The sequence below is a fragment of the Parasteatoda tepidariorum genome, chromosome 9 (genome assembly GCF_043381705.1).
Source record: "Parasteatoda tepidariorum isolate YZ-2023 chromosome 9, CAS_Ptep_4.0, whole genome shotgun sequence".
NCBI classification, from domain to species: Eukaryota; Metazoa; Arthropoda; class Arachnida; order Araneae; family Theridiidae; genus Parasteatoda; species Parasteatoda tepidariorum.
In genome coordinates this window covers 9,852,675-9,874,321 of record NC_092212.1, presented here as the reverse complement: position 1 = coordinate 9,874,321, position 21,647 = coordinate 9,852,675, and the positions used below count along the sequence as shown (strand labels likewise).

General features: G+C 30.4%; 1 protein-coding gene across 2 annotated transcripts in view; it reads left to right on the top strand.

Annotated features, from left to right (window-relative positions):
• The window catches only part of LOC107453171 (neurotrimin-like), a 159,624-nt gene extending 157,041 nt beyond the window's left edge, over nucleotides 1-2,583 (top strand). The window contains exon 6 of one of the 2 annotated variants that reach the window (XM_071185474.1): nucleotides 880-2,583. In XM_071185474.1, the coding sequence (XP_071041575.1) occupies nucleotides 880-1,076 (197 nt within the window). In that variant the 3' untranslated portion in view covers nucleotides 1,077-2,583. The remainder of the gene's footprint in view (nucleotides 1-879) is intronic. The other variant, XM_071185475.1, reaches the window with a different exon arrangement.
• The last annotated feature ends 19,064 nt before the right edge of the window (nucleotides 2,584-21,647 follow it).

The window sequence follows — 21,647 nt, the reverse complement described above, 5'->3', positions numbered from 1 at the left end:
AAGACAAGGGAACTTCTGGATCGAGCATTGGAAGAAATTTGCCTTCGTGGAGGACTTTTCGATGGAACTAACCAACGCCTCCTATAACTGAAGGCCTCCACACAGTTTTTCATATGTAGTCCGCTCAGACCACTAGGAAGGATATCCACTTTCCGAACGAGTCACTTAATACAAAATCTAGTTAAAGTAAGAAAGTGGTAGCAAATATATGACTAAAAATTTTGTTTTATTTATGAATATTATTGGTTTGCCTTATTCACTTGTCAACCACTACAGACTCAATTCTCAAATATATATGATGAATTTCTCTCAATTACTTTTATAAAAGGTTTTGGGTTCATGCGCACAACTGGTTCACTTTTTAAATAGTCTGAGCGGGCTACTTGTAAAAGACCGTGTGGAGGCTTTTTGATCTAGGAGGTGAAGAGCTAACCCTCATTTGCTTTGCATGGAGAGGAAGCCCACGAGAACTTCTCACGGTTAGCCTGACGGTAAGGGGANAAGTAAAACTTTTTGAAAGTTTCGTTTGCTGCAAGGTATTTTGCATTAGAAAGCGTACCCCCGCTAAACTGTTCCCGTACCCCTGGAGGTACGCGTACCACTCTTTGGGAAACACTGCCCTAACCTATGGTGCGTCTACCACTGAGGATATTTCACGTCAGTACTGTGGTCGGTGCAAGCCGAATGCGAAATTCGTATCGACTGGGATTCGAACCCGGTTCACCTCATTGAAAGGTGAACACTCTATCTCCTGAGCCATCGCGGTTCTAACCCCCTAATAGAAAATAACGAGGTTTAGATTATACTCTGTTTCAATTATGTATAGTAAAACAATTTTATTAATCATTGTCCTTTTTAATAACTATGCTTTTGTTTCAGTATTCGCTGATGAAATCTCAGTAACTTCGACGACGGAGAGACGTCGATTCAACGTTACGGGTTTCATCGTCGGCATGCTTCCACCTCTCTTTATCTCATTCTACATTATCCTCAAGTTGGGTTACAGGTCACGATATGCTGAAGAAAGGGGGGAGGACGACGGATTCCGAGAAGAACCTTTTTTCATCAGCTACTAAAGACTCATTCCCTCGCCCACCTCAATAATGTTTAGAACAAGATGGTCAAATGCACTTTTAACTGCTCATCAGGGGGTCAAGGCATTGTGCTCAACACAGCTCACCTGATATTGATGGCTGGAGAACGTCCTGTGCAATAATATTCGTAATACAAGTATTTCGGTACTTTAGAACTTTTTTTAAAGAAGTTTACACATTTGTTTAGTCCTGTCCAAATCTGTCTTTAATTCAATGTTTTTTATCTCTTGCTTTTAGTTGTTTCTTACAGAGATAATAGTATTTGTATAAATCACGATTTATAATTGTTAGTATTACGGGGAACGGAAAGTAATGTCGTGTCGGCGCATTAAATATTCGTTAGTCTTAAAAACCCATTCATTTCTTTACATCCATTTCGATTCATCCGGAATTGAAATGTTGTTGCTAACGAGGATGAATGCAGTATTGATTAAAAATAAAATCTTGACAGCAAATATCAATTGCACCGAAACGGCATTACTTTCCGGTCCTTCTCATACATGATTTTTAATTTATTTACTTTTATTTTATCTATTTTTAAATCATAAAAAAGTTTCTTATGTATAGTTTCTCTGCTAAATTTATTAGCAAAAGTTAAAGTACTAATGCATCTATTTTAAACTTCCTCCAGTAAATTTTTTTAGCTTTTTTTTATATGTTTCTTACATGCTTTAAAATTGGAAGGAAATGTGAAAAAAATGGTGGACGTTCAAATAATTCGTAAGCACATTCTTGGCAACTTTGGAGACTCATTCCCATTTTGAGGCAAAAATAAACAAATCACAAACCCCATCCCATGACTGACTTAGAAGATCAGCAGGTTGGGACTTAGGATTTTACTGCAGTAATCGTTAAAAAAAATTATAAAACGAAAATAAACGATGTAACTTTGCATACAACAATGTATACATTTTAATTATTTTTATAAAACTGTGAGTAAAATATTCCTCATGAAGATTTGTGCTCAAAACTCTTGATTTCTAAAACCCCTTGAAATTCCTTCAATATTTTTCGTTACCCGAAATCACTCTTTATTCCAAATATGATCTTTTAGCGTGTTAATTTTTGTTTCAATTTTAATTTTCTTTTTAATCCCTTAACGACCTTATTATTTTCAAGAAAAAGGTCATAAAAGAGCCAATATTTGTATTTTTAAAAAATGACATACAAAAAGGTGTACGAACAATATATATTTTATTTTTGGAATTTTTTTTCAGCTTGAAATAAAAAAAAAACTCCAAATGTACTCATATGTGCATGTACCTCTAACCCCTTAATGTACACAATATTAAAAAATATTTTATCATAGAATACTAATTACGTGTATTTACAAAAAGAGCATAAGTATCTGAGCTGAGAGTACGAAATACATTTCACAAATAAATAAATTTGGATAATGCTGACATCTAGTTTCAAATAAACTATCTCCAGTTACATTAAAAATATTGTGGTGTAGCCATCTAGTGTGTAAAATTAGATATAAAAAAAATTCCGGGAACAAGAGATGGATATATTAAAATTTTTTAAACTTCCTTTTTTTTCCTAAGCTATATTTAAACCAGAGCGTTTATTACTTTTAAACGCTCTAGTCCGGAAATATCACTGGCACGAGAAGTAGGGGATGAAAGCTCACCCCGCAATTTTGACGGAAGCGAGAGGGAGGGGGTTAAAAAAAATTTAAAATATGCTGATTTTTAAAGTTTTACCTAAACATTTCTCATACCTCTTCTTCTCCATTGGCAGCAAAAATAAATGAATCACAAATACCAGATCGGTGCTTACGTAATATTTGATCGGATCTGTGCTTGCGTAATATTTTAAAGGTCCCTGGAGAAAAAATATTCGAAGTTTTAGCTACATTAAAAGAGAATCTTACCTCGTGTTCGGAGGAAAATACGATTCCCGTAAATCTCTTTAAAAAAATTAATGTCAAAACTGTATCCTAGTGATTATCAACCCTAATTATCAATGCATTGTGTGCATCAATAATCAGGGTTGATAATCACTCATCAGGGTCTCACTGGTTTCATAATTGAGTCCCTGAAAACATGCAAAAAAAATTTCTTTTATAAAAAAACCGGTGTACAAAAATCGAGAATTTTCAAGATTGTGAATGTACTTTCTCTACCGAGAAATACAGTACGTAATCCTACCCAACTGTTCATGATTTTGGCTCAATCATACTTTTATACATTAATTAGCAGTTTTTCCAAAAAATTATAATAATAGTTATAATAATGATAATAATAATAATAATAAAATGCATCAATGGGATGATTTTTAAGTAATTGATGCACGTTAAAACTAAACATTTAAATAATTTTAAATAGACTGATTGTTATTACTTTCACACATATGTTCCTATTCCACATATAATACTCGAGCTGCAATATTCAAAAAAGGTTGTAAATAATGCATAACTTGTCGTGACGTTTTAAACAATGATGCACTGTGCTTTGAAATGATTTATGTACATTTTCACTTTCCAAGTTTGAACTTATTTTTTTCATAACAATATTTTAACAAATGGAATAAGAAAATATATATACATATATTTATATCAGATCACACATTGTCACAAGAATTTTAGTTATTTTCATATTAAATGTTCATTTTAGATGTTCAACTGGGAAAATAGAATGATTAGCCACTATTTTTGCTGAACCCCCCCCCTACGATATTAGAGTGCGGTGTTAAATGCTTCGAAGTATTGAGTTGCAATCTTGGGGAAAACTAAAAAACAATAATTTCCGATTACATTAAACTACAGTTTCATATAAAATGTCACAAATGAAAAAGTAAAGCTTTTCAATCTATTTCCCATTGTCCTTCAGTTATCCTTCAACTTCTGAATTCAGTACTATTATAACAATACATAGATCATTGCACTATTGTTCCCACTGTACTGGTATGTTGCACTGTACAGTTGAAATGTTGATCAATTTTGCTCCTATCAGGTGCTGAATAAAGTAGCAAAAGCTTGATTTTTCTTTGGATTAAAGGGACCACACATAGAAAGCCCAAAGTTAAAACAGATCAAAGAAAGTGAAATTGCTTGAGCTATATTTATAAACTTTACATTTATTATAACTATATATACTAGTTCCGGGTACAACTAACACAATTATCTCAAGTTGGATAAAGTAGAAAATATTTTAATAGCTATCACACGAAATGTAGAGTGCTAGAGTAGATCAAATGTAGAGTGGAGATTCTTTTCTTTGCCTTTTGCACCAGTTGCAATTTTCTGCCTTAAACATCTTCCTAAACTACAACTTAGCTATAGTGCCTGAAATACCTTTTTAAAAGTTTCGATAACTAATATTTTCTTGCAAACATGTTGTGAGATGTAGAATAGCCTAGAAAATGCCTATTTTATAGCAATTACTTAAGGAATCAAATTTTATGGGATTTAAACGATTTTTTTTCCTTCTTCATTTAAAGTTTCAAGATGGAATAAAACCTCAGGGGAGAAATACGATAAACCGACGATTTGAACAAGGAAAGAGACTGAAATATATGGTTTGCTGAGTTCGGTTTAGGAGACGAAAAATTTATTATCACTCTGGTTCAAAATCAGTTACAAAATTCATCCAAAGATGTCGCTGACTGAGAAATTTCATGAACAATGTTTTTAGCTGCTTGTCAGAGTATTTTAACATAAATTTCTTTTCTTGTAAAGGGAAAAACAATGTGAATAATACCCCAATGAAAACACATAAATTGACATACTATATTTCCAATTCTATAAACAATAACCTTCCTTGGTGTGTAAACGTCAAAAAAAAAAGTACAGTGTTTAAACTTCAAAGAAAAAAAACGTTTTTGACCTTTATTTACTGAGAAAAGTTCTTGTTAGTGGAACTCAAACTATAGTATGTCAATTTATGCGTTTTCATTTGTATTTTATTCCCGTCGTTTTTTGCTTTCGTCTATATCGTACAAAGTATTAATCTTTCCTTTGTTGGTTCTTTTCTTGTCTCTTCCAAATTTGTTGTGGCAAATAGTAGTAGTATTGTAAAAAAGAGTGTTACATCTTTACTTTGTTTACAGAGCCATCTTATAATTGACTATGTAACTAATTTTGAATTTCGGAGTATTTTGAATTGCGGACTCAGTGTCCTAAGCCTAACTCAGCAAATCGTTAATTTCTATATCTTCTCATGTTTCTATATACGATTATTCAAATCATTCGTAACTTTTTGATGACCCAGTATTTTGTACGTGCTGTTTGTGTATATATATGTACTGTTTTTTGTTTTGATTAAATTGGTTTATGTTTTCAAGGCATGTTCTTTTTATTCAGAAAATTCGTGTAAATTTGTTTTAAGTGCATGCAGCATAACTAAACTAACTTATAACTTAAATTTCTTGATATAAACAGTTGTAAAAAAACTCTTAGTAAATTGTTTATTACTTTATTTAACTTTTAACTTAAACAAGGCGTATGATTGTGTATATATACCTGAAAATTACAATGTTAAAATCAAAAGTACATTTAAATTAATTTAACTATAAAACTAAAAAATAAAATGATGAATAAAAATTTCTATAAAATTTTAAAATATAGCTTAAGACTATTTTGAAATATATTGTTCTTATATGTTGTTGAAATATGTTGTTGTTCTGAAATATGTATGTTTGAAATCTTGCTGTGTTTGTTTTTTAGCATAATATTTTAATGGGCAAATACAAAGTTATATGCAAATACAGTTGTGGTTTTTCATATAGTATATCGAATAATTTACGAGCAACTCAATCGTAATAGTAATTTAATTTATTTAAATAAATATAAATCTGTTTTATTGTTATGCTGAGCTAGTTTAGAAAATTAAACATATTACTAATTTATACATTTTCAGTAATACTAGTTTATATATTTTTTATTTGAGTACGTAACTGATAATAATTTGGATTTTGTATGTATGAATTATATCTATAATCTGAAAAAGATTGTCCACTCTTATTTTATTTCCTTTATCATGCTTGTTTGGTGCAAATAGAGTATCAGTTTCATATTTTCTTTTAAGATTTATTGTTAAAATTCAATTGTATAAAAAGTCAATTTTGCAAATATTGAAAAAAAAATTATGAAAAACATTTATTTAAACCTATTTTTGGTTTACCAATTATGTTTGATGATTATGAATCAATCCATTCAATGAATTTTTAATAGTTCTGAGTGTGATTTATGAATTGAGTTATGATGGATATGATTCGTTTACACACCCTCCAGCAATTGAGAATTGTACGAAATGTTTTTCCGAGAAGAGCGGGACTAAATGGAAAATTCTAAAACAGAGGGAATTTCATTATCAGAGTCTAACAGAATGGCCATTTAGATACATGCTAACCTCTCCGGATTTGACAAAATCTTTAATAAAAAAAACGGTAAAGAGCTACTAACTAAAATTTGCAGATTTTGGGTAATTTTGGCAACTTTTTGAGAGGTTCAATTCGGCTTAACCGAAACAAGGAGGCGAATCACATAAGCCTTTCAATAATTTAGAAGTAGTGGTGAGTAAAAACTAGAAATTGAATTTAATAAGCCAAGAATTTTACATTAAAGACTACCACTAGAAGATATTTATTTGCTCTCCGGAGCATGGATATTACAAGTGACTAAAAATTTAAAAAGTATTAATTAATAAATAGCTAAAATCTATTAAACGTGACTAAAATTAGCAACTTTTTCTATACATTTCTTTTAGCTTACTTTCGAATGCGAATTCAAAGAATCTTTTCATTTTATATATCTATAATTTACTATGTAAATAATTATGAGACAATTTTGGCTTCTTACACTTTCAGTTTCTTGCGGCATCTATGTTAGAGCAATTTCGCATCAGATTCTTATATTTGATATTTTATATACCTCTTTAAAACTATTTCAAAGTGGTAGTTAATATTCTTTTATTTTCAATTTATTAAAAATTTAATACATTATCTTTGCGACAGCTGGAAAAAATATTTTCTAAAAATACAAAATTCGTTCAGTAGTTGGAGGGTATGCATTCCTGCCAACTTTTAATCTTTCCGAAATTTATTTTCTGAAGTGATAGTGAAATGCAAATTGAAAAATCAATTATAGACACAAGGTGGCCACTATCAGGAAAACTTTATAAAGTGTTAGATAAAAGTTAAACAAAAAAGTTTTTTTTTTAATCCCATCAACCGAAATATGTTTGCAAATTAAAATAAATATATCTTTGTGTTAAAACTAACTAAATCTCTAAAAGTGATATTAAAATCTTTGAAATTTCCAATAGCATTGAAAAACATTTATAGCCACTCTTTAAATATTTTCCGGTTGTGTCCACCTAGAGAAAAATATTTTTTTATGTTTGGCCTATGCTTAAGCCAGACGACTAAGAATGCAAAAAGTAGTAACTAATAAAATTCAAAATTTTATTAAAAATTTGAATTTAAAATTTTATGAAAGTGAGTGCATCGAATAATTTTGCTTTGAATATCAATGATTTGAAATGTAAGTAAGAGTTGTAGTTACGATTGATGAATTAACCCTTTTGAAGGCCGTGGTAAGTATACTTACCACCACGTTTTACCACTTTTAATTTAGGTTTCCATTTTCCAATAACTTCCGCTTTCTTGAAGTGAGTTTAAATAAAATTGGTAACCATTTGTCACTTTTAAAAAACGTATAAAAGTTATAAAATACATAATTCCTTTTGAAGTTTGTAGCATTTAAGGAATTTATTTTATAAATAAAGAAAAATAAAAGTCAGTAAGTTCCTAATAGGTCATGTTAAATATATTTACCACCAAACAAAATGGCATTTCTAAAAGCTAAATGAGTTTGTTTTTTTNTTTGCTCCTATCAGGTGCTGAATAAAGTAGCAAAAGCTTGATTTTTCTTTGGATTAAAGGGACCACACATAGAAAGCCCAAAGTTAAAACAGATCAAAGAAAGTGAAATTGCTTGAGCTATATTTATAAACTTTACATTTATTATAACTATATATACTAGTTCCGGGTACAACTAACACAATTATCTCAAGTTGGATAAAGTAGAAAATATTTTAATAGCTATCACACGAAATGTAGAGTGCTAGAGTAGATCAAATGTAGAGTGGAGATTCTTTTCTTTGCCTTTTGCACCAGTTGCAATTTTCTGCCTTAAACATCTTCCTAAACTACAACTTAGCTATAGTGCCTGAAATACCTTTTTAAAAGTTTCGATAACTAATATTTTCTTGCAAACATGTTGTGAGATGTAGAATAGCTTAGAAAATGCATATTTTATAGCAAATACTTAAAGAATCAAATTTTATGGGAATTAAAAGATTTTATTTTCATTTAAAGTTTCAAGATGGAATAAAACCTTAAGGGAGAAATACGATAAACCGACGATTTGAACAAGGAAAGAGACTGAAATTATATGGCTTGCTGAGTTCGGCTTAGGAGACGAGAATTTTTTCCCACCCTGTTTCAAAATTAATTGCAAAATTCATCCAAAAATGTCGCTGAACTTCATGAACAATGTTTTTAGCTGCTTGTCAGAGTATTTTAACATAAATTTCTTATCCTGTGAAGGGAAAAACAATGTGAATAATGCCCAAATGAAAAGACATAAGTTAACATACTACATTTTCATTTCGATAAACAAGAACCTTTCTTAGTGTCTAAACATGAACTCAAACTATAGTATGTCAATTTATGTGTTTTCATTTAGGATTTATTCACGCTGTTTTCCACTTTAGTCTATATCATACAAAGTATTATTATTGCTTCCTTTGTTGGTTCTTTTCTTGTCTCTGCCAAATTTGTTGTTGCAAATAGTAGTAATGTTAAAAAATGTGTTACATTTTTACTTTGTTTACAGAGCCATCTTATAATTGACTTTGTAACTAATTTTGAATTTCGGAGCATTTTGAATTGCGGACTCAGTGTCCTAAGCATAACTCAACAAATCGTTAATTTCTATATTTTCTCATATTTCTATATTCGGCTATTCAAATCATTCGTAACTTTTTGATGACCCAGTATTTTGTACGTGCTGTTTGTGTATATATATGTACTGTTTTTTTTTGTGTTGATTAAATTGGTTTATGTTTTTAAGGGCTGCTCTTTTTATTCATAAAATTCATGTAAAGTTGTTTTAAGTGCCATGAAGCATAGCTTAACTAACTTATAACTTAAATTTCTTGATATAAACAGTTGTAAAAAAACGCTTAGTAAATTTTTTATTACTTCATTTAACTTTTAATTTGAACAAGGCGTATGAACTGTGTTTATATATACCTGAAATATACAATGTTAATATCAATAGTACATTTAAATTAATTTAACTATAAAACTAAAAAATAAAATGATAAATACAAATTTCTATGAAATTTTAAAATATAGCTTAAGACTGTTTTGAAATATGTTGTTGAAATATGTTGTTGTTTTGAAATATGTATGTTTGAAATCTTGCTGTTTTTTTTTTTTTTTGCATAATATATTGTTGGGGAAATACAAATCTATATGCAAATACAATTGTGGTTTTACATATAGTATTTTGAATAATTTACGAGCATTTATATAACAGTAAGAATCAAATTTTTTTAAAGCAATATAAATCTGTTTTATTGTTATTCTGAGCCAATTTAGAAAACTAAGCATTGTACTAATTTATATATTTTCAGTATATTATATATTTTCAGTAGTACTAATATATATAATTTTTGTTTGAGTAAGTAACTGACAATAATTTGGATTTTTAAATGAATAATATTTATAATCTGAAAAAGAGTGAACGTTCTTATTTTATCGCCTTTATCATGCTTGTTTAGTGAAAATAGAGTATCGATTTCATATTTTCTTTTAAGATCTATTGTTAAAATTCAATTGTATAAAAAGTCAATTTTGCAAATAATTAAAAAAAAATTATAAAAAACATTTAATTAAACCTATTTTTGATTTACCAATTATGTTTGATGATTATGAATCAATCCATTCAATGATTTGTTTTAAATAGTTCTGAGTGTGATTTATGAATTGAGTTATGATGGATATGATTCGTTTACACACCCTCCAACAATTGAGAATTGTACAGAATACTTTTTCGAGAAGAGCGGAACTAAATCAGAAAATTCTAAAACAGACGAAATTTTATTCTCTGAGTTTAACAGAATGGCCATTTAGATACATGCTAACTGCTCCGGATTTGACAAAATCTTTAATAAAAAAAAATAACGGTAAACAGCTACAAAATAAAATATTCAGAATTTGGGTAATTTTGCCAACTTTTTGAAAGGTTCAATTCGGCTTAACCGAAACAAGGTGGCGAATCACATAAGCCTTTCAATAATTTAGTAGTAGTGGTTAGTAAACACTATAAATTGAATTTAATAATCCAAGAATTTTGCATTAAAGACTACCACTAGAAAATATTTATTTGCTCTCCGGAGCAGAGATGTTACAAGTGACTAAAATTGTAAAAAGTATTAATTAATAAATAGCGAAAATCTATTAAATGTGACTAAAATTGGAAACTTTTTCATAAATTTTTTTTAATTTACTTTTGAATGTGAATTCAAGTAATATTTTCGTTTTATATATCTATAATTTACTATGTAAATAGTGGTAGTAGTAACGACAGAATAACAATTAGGAGACAGGAATTTGGCTTCGTAAACTTTCGGTTTCCTGCGGCATTTATGTCGCAGCGATTTCGCATTTGAAATCTAATTAGTTTTTAATATTTTATACACCTCTTTAAAACTATTTCAAAGTGGTAGTTAATATTCTTTCAATTCCTATTTATTAAAAATTTAGTACATTATCTTTGCGACAGCTGGAAAAAATATTTTCTAAAAATAAAAAATTCGTTCAGTAGTTGGAGGGTATGCATTCCTGCCAACTTTTAATCTTTCTGAAATTTATTTTCTGAAGTGATAGTGAAATGAAAATTGAAAAATCAATTATAGACACAAATTGGTCACTATTAGGAAAACTTAATAAAGTGTTAGATAAAAGTTAAACAAGAAAAACATTTCTAATTTTACCAACCAAAATACATTTGCAAATTAAAATAAATATATCTTTGTGTTAAAACTAACTAAATCTCTGTTAAAACTAACTAAAAAGTTATATTAAAATCTTTGAAATTTCCAATAGCATTGAAAAACATTTATAGCCACTCTTTAAATATTTCCCGGTTGTGTCCACCTAGAGAAAAATATATTTTTATGTTTGCCCTATGCTTAAACCAGTTTCCACGGACGACTTAAAATGCAAAAAGTGGTAACTAATAAAATTCAAAATTTTTTTAAAATAGATAAATATTAGAACACAGTATATTTTTTTTCTCCTTTCTATTGAAAGTAACTGAAAAGAATAATTTTGCTTTGAATATGAATGATTTGAAATATAAGTAAAAGTTGTAGTTACGATTAATGAATTAACGAAATGATAAATAAATAAAAATTAATTAAGTTTCTACCAATTTTGCTTTTTTAGTCGTCTGTGGCATTCCTGTTAACCCGTTTTTATACCTGCCAACTCTTCTGGATTTTCCGGAAGATTTCATTTTCATATTTAAAGTGGTAGTAAATATATACTATTTTTTCTTTTATAAACTTAATTTTTAAATGATTTTGATCACCACTATTCCTACAAAAATTAAGCACATATATTAATATGCGTTACTATCATGGTTGTCAACTTATGTTTTCTCAAATACAACGTATTTGTTTGCTTAAAATTGAAGTTCTAATTTCATTTTCATACCACTGGGAAAAATGATAATGGAAGGGATTAAAAGTTGGCAGGTATGCGTTTTGTCCCGAATTTATATATGGAAATGATACAAAAAGCTGTTTTACGGAAAAAGTGGTTTAATATATTACCGAAATTAATTGGTTTTTCTACTGTTATGGCATTCAAAAAGTCTTTGATAGATCAAAAAGTGCTTTTTCCTTATAATTCTAGATCTAATCAGAAATAACTAAATTACTGCGGTATGTGAGAATCTTTTAATTCACCCAGATAAATGAAAATGCTGAAAAAAGTTTCCCACCACAATGAATGTCTTTGAAAAAGGGAACTGTCCTAAATATATGACGCTGGGCGTTAACCGGTTAAACCCACCAGCATATAATCATCATGCAAACTGTACATATTTTTAATTTTCTGTTAAAATAACTCTTAATTAAAATAATAAATCCAAGAACTAAATTTAAAAGCAAAATGTTTACTATCACTTTAAATATATGAATAAAATCTTCGGAAAATCCTGTAAAAATTGGCAGTTATGATACATTTTCGTTTTACCTATCCATTCCATGTAATGTGTAAATAAAAGTGTGCAATTACGATGTTAAAATATTTACAATTTATATTCTTGCATTTTTCTACTCATATTGGTGCTGATACATCAAGCCTTTTACGTGCCTATTCAATTTAAGGAGTTTCAAAAATGCTTTCATTAAAACTTATTGTAATCAATATAAAAATCAAGATTGTAATCAATATAAAAATCATGATTGTAATCAATATAAAAATCAAGATTTCATTGAAACTTATTGTAATCAATATAAAAATCAAGATTTAATTAAAACTTATTGTAATCAATATAAAAATCAAGATTTCATTAAAACTTATTGTAATCAATATAGAAATCAGTATTTCATTAAAACTTGTTATAATCAATATAAAAATGAAGATTGTAATCAAGATTTCATTAAAACTTATTGCACAAGAGATGCATTTCTGTTAAGATGAGTCGAGAAAATATAAGTATCTTAACTGTCATAGCAGTAATGCTGAAAGATATTTTTTTAAACAGTGATGGTCGAAAATTTGGCAATAAATGCTTAAAATTCAAAAAGAGAATAGTGAAAAAATCACAGGATTTGTTGATTGGCCTGTGGTGACGCTTAAGAAATAACAATTCATAATTAGAATATCTGTACAAAATTTTAGATATATTTGGTCAACCGGAAAGTTCTGTTCTCAAAATTACACACAAATGAGTCATTGCTTTTTTTGGAGAGACAAGAGCTGCATGAACGCCTGACCTAAACCGAAAGCTAAACGATAACCTAAAGCTTTCACACGGTTTCTTATAGGTAGTCTGATCTGACCACTATGAAGGTAAACCAGTTAACGATAGAGTCGTTTAATAGAAAATCTAGTAAGAATAAGAAAGTGGTAGCAAATATAGGTCTAAAATTTTTTTTCATTTCTGAATATGATTGGTTTGTCATATTCACTTGTCAACCACTACAGATTCAATTCTCAAATATATATGATGAATTTCTCTGAATTACTTTTTAAATAGTCTGTGCAGACTACTAACGAGGAACCGTGTGGAGGCTTTCTGATGTACGAGGTGATAGTTAGGTGCCGAGAAAACCAATTATTTACTGGTACAGCCACAACAAAATTATTAAGCAACATGAGTAATAAATTAGTATTGAATAACTGTAGTGGTAACTACGCTGCAATCGACTCTAATATTTGAAGTGTTTAGTGAACAGAGTAGGTGAGTGACATTTTCATGGTTGCTTTGATCAGGATAAGAAGCAAAAAGTGGTATTCGAACTGTTTTATTACAGAATTCGAGGTTAATAAATCTTTTCCTTATTTTATTTACCACTACCTCGTTTGAAATAAAAATCAGTAAAGTATATTCAAAATAAACGTCGATTTGTCATGTCAAAATTAGTTATGAAAGCGAAACAATTCTGCAGCATTAAACACACTCATATTGATGAAACATTTTATTTTTCTCTGATTAATAAATATCCCTAAAAATGTCACTTACCTGCTTCATCCATTAAGCTCTTCATTTATGAATATCGCTAAGTTTATATTTTCTCTTTTCTTCCTTGATGAGAGGATTGTAAATGGTCTTTTGTAAAGGTGTTCTGGATTAAGATTTACTAAATTATGTAATATATTGATATTTTGCCATTATTAGATTGATAACTATATATCAAACCAAGAAAAGGTCTTCAGGTTTATGATTGACTTTAAATTTATAATCTCCCCTTTCTTTTGTGAAAAGAGTATTTTAGATTATGTACTGTTTAATTCAAGATGATGTATCTTATAGGAAGATATCTTATAATATGTTACATAATTATGTACTATTTTTATTTCTCTGTCATTAGGATAATAACTTGATATTACATTAATAACCGTATATAAAAATCTGGGAAGATTTGCATGTTTATAATTGAAGCTAAAATTATAATTAGCCTTTTCTTCTTCAAAAAGGGGATTCTATATTATGTTTGGTGTGATTCCAAAATGACGTATCTTATGTAGAGAAATTCTTGATAATGTTTATCTAAATTATGCACGGTTGCCAACTGCTCCGCTTTCTGCAAAAGTTTTAATAAAGTGATAGTGAATTAATTAGTAAAACTTTTAGAATAATTACGCCTACTCTTTACGAACGTCACCACGAGACAAAAGCAATAAAGTTGCTAAATCAAAATTAATCAGAAGTTGATCTATCTAAATTAGAATTAATAAGAAATTCATCTATTAAATCTGAAATTAATCAGTCTAAATCAGATTAAATCAGAAATTGGTCTATCTAAATCAGATTTAATCAGAAAATGATCTATCTAAATAAGATTTAATCAGAAATTGATCTATCTAAATCAGATTTAATCAGAAATTTATCCATCTGAATCAGATTTAATCAGAAATTGATCTATCTGAATCAGATTTAATCAGAAATTGATCTATCTAAATCAGATTTAATCAGAATTTATCTATCTAAATCAGATTTATACTAACTCGTAAGCACATTAACTCCAAGCTACTATTGATCAAATTAACTGCTTAAAGCATGTTACGAGAGCATTAATCACTTTTTACTTTTTTTGACTTTTATTAATCAAAAACTGGGCACCTGGGCCGCCCAGCGGCCCCTATCCCATACATCATGAAATAACAATATACATTGATTTAAAAACATTTTGATCTAAGCAACATTATGGTAGCTTTTTAAAAAAAGTCAAGCTCTTTGCTTGATAAATTAAAAACATTTGGTATTACAAGAAATATGATAATTATATACAGGCATAGTTTGAAAAGAGAGCATTAATCAATGAATGAAAATTATATTAATTTGTGTACACGATAAATATAGTGGTAAAATTTAAGAATTCTTTCAATATATTTTACTATTTAATGAGAAGATAAGATTGTATTGCATGTAATATGATGCAAAGTAAATTCAGAAGAATTGTAATTTAATTATTTCAACAAGTATTTCTTGAAAAATTAAAAGAACATATCTTTCAGAACCTTTTTTCATTCGCAAAAAGTATAGAATACTGCTATGCTATGTTATACTAAGATAAAAGTTTGATTTTGAAACTTAATTATAGATAAAAATGTATAAATCTGATAGTCCCACGTTGTACATATATTTTCATAGTATTTATTAGCTCTTACACATTGCACGTATATTTTAATCAACTTAAAATGTATAAGAACATGCATTGTAAATATATAAGCATATATTTTAATATTTCTGAAATCTGGTGTCAAGTCAAGCATGCTGATTTATTTTTCGTAGAAACTAAATGCTATACTAAAATGCTTACAACTAGACTTACTACTGAAAAATACAAAATTTTATTTTTTTTATTTAGTAATTATTTTATTCACTACTTATTATTAAAAATTTGTATTATATTTATTATTGCAGTACATAAAAAAGTCGTATTTTTAAAATTCGATTTTTCAAAAAACTATTCAACCAATTTCGCTCAAACTTTTTATTTTGCTATCTAAAAGTACCTACTTTAAAATAATGTAAAAAGTTATGCACGTCGATTTAAAAAATGTTTCGACTATTATTAAAAATTTCAACTATTATTTGCTAAAAGTTATTTCTTGCATTGAACTGCCTCTAGGTAATTAAATTTTGTAATTGTGTGCAAAAAATTTTTCAGTTCGCTTAAAACGTTCTCGATATATGGTGAAATAAGTTAAAAATAAAATTAACATTAAAGGGTCCAAACTTTGGACCACCTAACCATTTAACATATTTCTGAGATTGCGGCTAACCCCTATATTTCCGGGGTCAGAAATCCGAATCCGTCAAAAAAGTACGATTGTTCATAGAAAGTGCGCTTTTGTGAGTGTTTTCGTAATTTAAAATATCGCCGACGCAAATTATTCAGCATATATGAAATAACCCTCTCAAACCATTAAGAATGAGTCTTAGAACGTGAAGATCCGATAACTAGATCAAAAGTTATTCAGGGTGGTCCGTTAATTTTTTTATTTTTCACTTTATTTTATTTAATTATTTATTTTCGCACTGTATAAAAAACCATTATGAAAAATGTGGCTCGGCATTATTATGGGGAATTAGAATATAGTAGTTGAGAAAGCTATCTGCTTTCTGTAAAATTTATTCCATTGATGAAGCACTCGCTTAACGATTCATTTTTTCTGTCTAAAAAATTATCGTCCATTTAGAATAGACGCTTCACAAAACAAGATTAACGTTTATCCACATTTGAAATTAGATGAGCGGCGCATTAAGACACCATCCGTAAATGAAAAATTATTAAATCAGAATAAACAGTATTATTTGCATTTAAGTATCTGGATCCACTTCATTTGAAAGGAAAATAAATCAGCATCACTGATTGCATAATTGATTCACGATTTGGCAGCACCATTGTACCTGTAACCTCCTTTATTCTAATAAAAATTAAATTCTTTTGGAAAATATTATTTTCTTGTCTTACTTTAAGAGGGTGCCGACCAGGTGGCCGAGTGGTTAGCGTGTCTGACTGCAGAGCCATTGGCCGCGGGTTCGAATCCTGCTCAGGGCATGGATGTTTCTTTCTCTCTCTGTGTTCTACGTCCTTTCCTCTTTGTGTGAATGTGACCCGCCCTATAAACGGGTTTGTGGTTGTGTGACGTGGGCGACGCTGCTCCACCGACGTGGCTTCGCTAAAGGTGCCCACTGGGTAACGAGAAGAGAGTAGCAGTTCTGGCATTTTTGTTGCCTATGGGACAAAAACCAAGTGCCCTCCATTTAAAAAAAAAATTTAAAAGGGTTGTTACGACCTGGAAAAAAATCAATGAATGGTAACCAATTGAAGCTTTTTTTAAAAAAATTTAACTTCCTTTTTGAACATTGCGAAAACAATCCTTAAGTTTTTTTTTCAAACCATATATACATACACTCTCAGAAATAAAACTCTTACTTTCTCCGATTTAGCAATCCTTGAGCTGTATTTCGTTAATTTTGAGAATCATTTCGTAAAGAAATCACGTGATTAGTGATGAAATGCGAACTCTCAATTATATGACGAAAATGTTTCCTGAACCCAGGACCTCATCGCAATGCATTGTGGGAGATAGTTAACTAAAGTGACGAAACTAGAATGAAGACATGACGATCGGAACTGGAATGACGAAATATTTCTTTACTTCTTAGCGAAATTCGATTCCTTGAAGAAGTGATGATAGTTATTTCGCCATTTTGACTAAATGTTCGCTCGGAGCACATACCAGGAAACGGATTCGTTAAAAACAAAGAAAGCTTCTTGAAATTTGAGTATCCTTTTTCTACACTGTATAGTTTTTTTATAACCGTCGTTGAACAACAGACCCAAATTTATGGGTTTACGACTACTAATGTTCAACTCCGTAGCCTTGTAATATTGAACCCACTCCAGAAGACAAGGAAACTCCTGGATCGAGTATTGGGAGAAATTTGCCTTCGTGGAGGACTTTTTGATATCCGCATTTGCGTTACNAGAACGGTCGGAAGACTACGAGAACTTCCCACGGTTAGTCTGATGTCAAGGGTACTCTAACCCATGATCTGTCTACCACTGAGGACGTTAGCACTGCGGTCTGTGCTACCCGGATGCGTATCGACTGGGATTTGAACCCGGTTCGCCTCATTGGAAGGCGAACGCTCTATCCCCTGAGCCATCGCGACTCACAGTGTATAGTTTGAGAAAATATTACCAACACTTCTATCTATCTCTATGTCAGCCATCTTTCTTTTAGCCTAAAAGTTTTTTGGAAGATTTTACATGGCAAAACTGGAGCGACGATTTGCTTGTAACTTTTAGAGAGGATTCCCTTTTTGACCATGCAAAACTTGCAACAACCAAAATGAACATAGGAAGTTAAAAGCTTCTTTCCTGCTTTAACACGTTCACGCCGGGAAAAGTGAAAATACTGATACGGGAAAAGAGAAAATACTGGTAGAAGAACTATTTCAATATTAGATAATATTCGGGAGGAGTTAATCTATTCTCAACAATAACAATTCACTGTAAGGAAATTTATCACGGCGAAGAAGCAATTCAATATAAAAATTGCATCCGTTAAAAACAATTGGTAGTTATGGATTTTTATTATTCCCGGAAAGAAACTAAAAAATGAAATTTATTTGTTACCAGTTTTTACTCCGATGCGCTGCCAAGATGAGACAATCTAGCGTGACCCACCGGTGGGTCACCCCGGCGTGAACGTGTTAATACCGTTGTAAATTTAAAAGAGTTCTTACATAAAAATCACAACCCATGGAATGATTTCTGGTATTAAAGCAACAGGGGAGAAATAAACTTCCACTTTTAGATCTATCCCAATTTCACATGGGAGACACCATTTCTCAACGCTTACCCATTTCGGGACTAGCGAGTCCTAAGTGTATTAGTAGGGAATCATAATCAGGGTTGAAAAAACTTATAAAAGCGGTAGCTTAATTTTAGGCATGGCTAATTTGACAGGTTTTTTTTTTTTTTTTGCTTTCACTTTATGTTTAACACATCTAATTAATCTGTGGTGTATTTATTAAGTTAGAGGTAGTTTGAAGTTGAAGCAGATAGGGCTTCTCCATCGCCTCCTATAAGTGAATGCCTTCACAAGGTTTCTCTTGCAGGTTGTTTAATTAGACAACTATCAAGGTGAAACGGTGGACAAAGGCAGAGATGCCAACTGCTCCGAACACGCAAAAATAATTAAAAAAACGGTAAATAACTAAAAAGTCAATTTTGCAAGCATTTGACTACATTTGCTTGCTTCTTAAAAGGTATAGCATGACACAAGTACTATAAAGTGGTGAATTATGTAAGCCTACGAATTATTTAGAGATAGGGGTGGATAAAAATCTACTGAATTGAATTTATTAAACCAAGAATCACAATTGATAAACTACCAATTTAAAATACATATTTACTGTCGGGAGCAAGTTGGCATCTCTGCAAAGGAGCTGTTGAATGAAAAATCTAGCAAAAATAAAAAAAGTGGTAGCAAATATATGCCTAAAATTTTTTTTAATTTAGGAATATGATTGATTTGTCTTATTCACTTGTTGACCACCACAGATTCAATTCTCAAATATGTGTAACTTTCTCAATTACTTTTAAATTAGATTTTGGGTTCATGCGCACAACTGGTTCACTTTTTAAATAGTCTGCTTAGACTACTTATAAAAAACAGTGTGGTTTCTGGTTATCAAACGGTATCAAGCTGTCGCCGGTTAAATATGCCTGGTGGGAACCACCTAAATACAGTGTTTATAGAGAACGAGTTAATTTGAAAAAGACAGCGGATTAAAACTGCAGTCGGCAAAAAATTGTGTCCTATAATGCCATAAAATGATATCCTATATATTAAAAAAAACTCTTGAAACTAAAATCGGCAAAAAAGATATTTTATAAAGCTATCGAAAGCTCTATCAACGCTTGAAATTAAAAGCTTTAGCAAATAATGTGCTATTTTCATAATTGCTGTGAGTTTGCATTCAGGTCAAATTAAGCTTATTTTTAGCCAGCGTCCACCGTGTTATTTTCTGCATGACGTCAATATGAAGAAAAAGAACTTGTTTTGTGAAAATATAAATCAATGGTGAGCTAATTTTTTGGTATTTAAGAAATTACTTCAACTCCTCATTATAACTCTTAAAAATGTGCAAAAATTGAGAATCTATGTGAAGATTTTATTGTCTTGTGAATGGAAAAATCGCGCCTAATTGGCGATTTTAAAAAAAAGTATATTGATTTTTTAAACATTTAAGCTGTGTGTTCATCCTGAAGCCCAGATAATTCTTTACTGTAAGAGAGCCTATATAAATTAAAATTACAGCTTGCCTTAATTGTGAGGCCCTTTTACTGAGGGATTTTTACAGGGATCCCACGGTCCTTGAGAATTTTAAAAAGTGGTAACACAATTAAAACAAATTTTGATATTTTAATTTCTGTGTAGCCAGCACTAAAATTTGTTTACGAAAAAATATATATATGCATGATAATTCCAGCACAATACGATTAAAAGGTAGATAAAAATTAAAAAATATATTGTAGCCCCACCTTCTAATGAATCTTACAATAAAATAACTCGCGTACTTCCTTTTTTTCCTTCTTCTTATCCTAATTATTGCTAATTTGAAAATACCACTTACCTGGTTCTTCCACTAAACTCTTCAATCGATTATTTATGAGTGAGATATATCAAACTGAATATTTTTTCTATATTTTTAATGAATTAAATGTGAAAAAAGAGCTAAAAAGGAGATCCAATGAAGAAATCTTAAGGAAAAAGAGAAGTAAGGTTATAACAAAAATGAATAATACATCAGAGTCCTGGTGGACCCAGGTTCAAATTCCGCCATTTCTGGTCGATACGGCTTCTGCTCCCTCCTCGCTCTTATCACAATGCTGGCATTAAAATATTTGTTATTGGTGTTTTATCTAATGCCACTTGACACACGGGCAAGCCTGCTTGGTGAAACCGAGAAAATTTAAGGCAAAGTGTGCATTTCTTGTTTTTAAGTGGCGCCACCTATGGCCAAGAATTCGACTTCTGCCACACCATATGTCGCACCCGTTTATAGGGCGGACCATTCATGCATCCATTCATTCATCCACAGATCGTAATTTGGACCAGAATCAGAGAACGGTCGATCTCCAATCCAATGGGAACATGGAGGACTTTTGCGACTCGACAGATTTAACGTGCATTAGTCACTTTACAACACGGGGAGTCTTCGATCGGCGGGGTTCGAACCCACGTACTCTCGGACATGGGTCCAGCGCGCTACCGACCAGGCTATCCCGGCCCTATATTTCAGTGGGGAATGGATTTTGTTGGAGAATTCCTTTGTTTTCGGGTTTAAAACCGGACAGTTTTTGGGATTTTTCTATCCACTTATCGCTAATGCAAATTAGTTCATTGAAAAGTCCAGTGTGTTTCAATGTTTGATCCAGAAATTCCCTTCTCTTCTGAGTTGGGTTTAAAATTTCAAGGCTGATGATTCGAACACTGATATAGTCTCTAATACAAAAGTAAGTCGGCTGTTCAGCGCCAATTATAAAATAAAATAGTGAGCTAACCTAATTTTTATTTTCATTTTAATCTGTCGCTTTTTTAAAAAAAAAAATTTACAAGCTTTTTATTAAATTACTCTTAATTAGCCATATTTTTATCACCTAAATTTACATTTGTTTGAGATCTTCGCTTTCTATATTAATATTTCTGTCGTTTCACTTAACTTATTGTGGTATAAACAATACAGTTGTTGCGTGCATTGTTTGAAGCTATTCA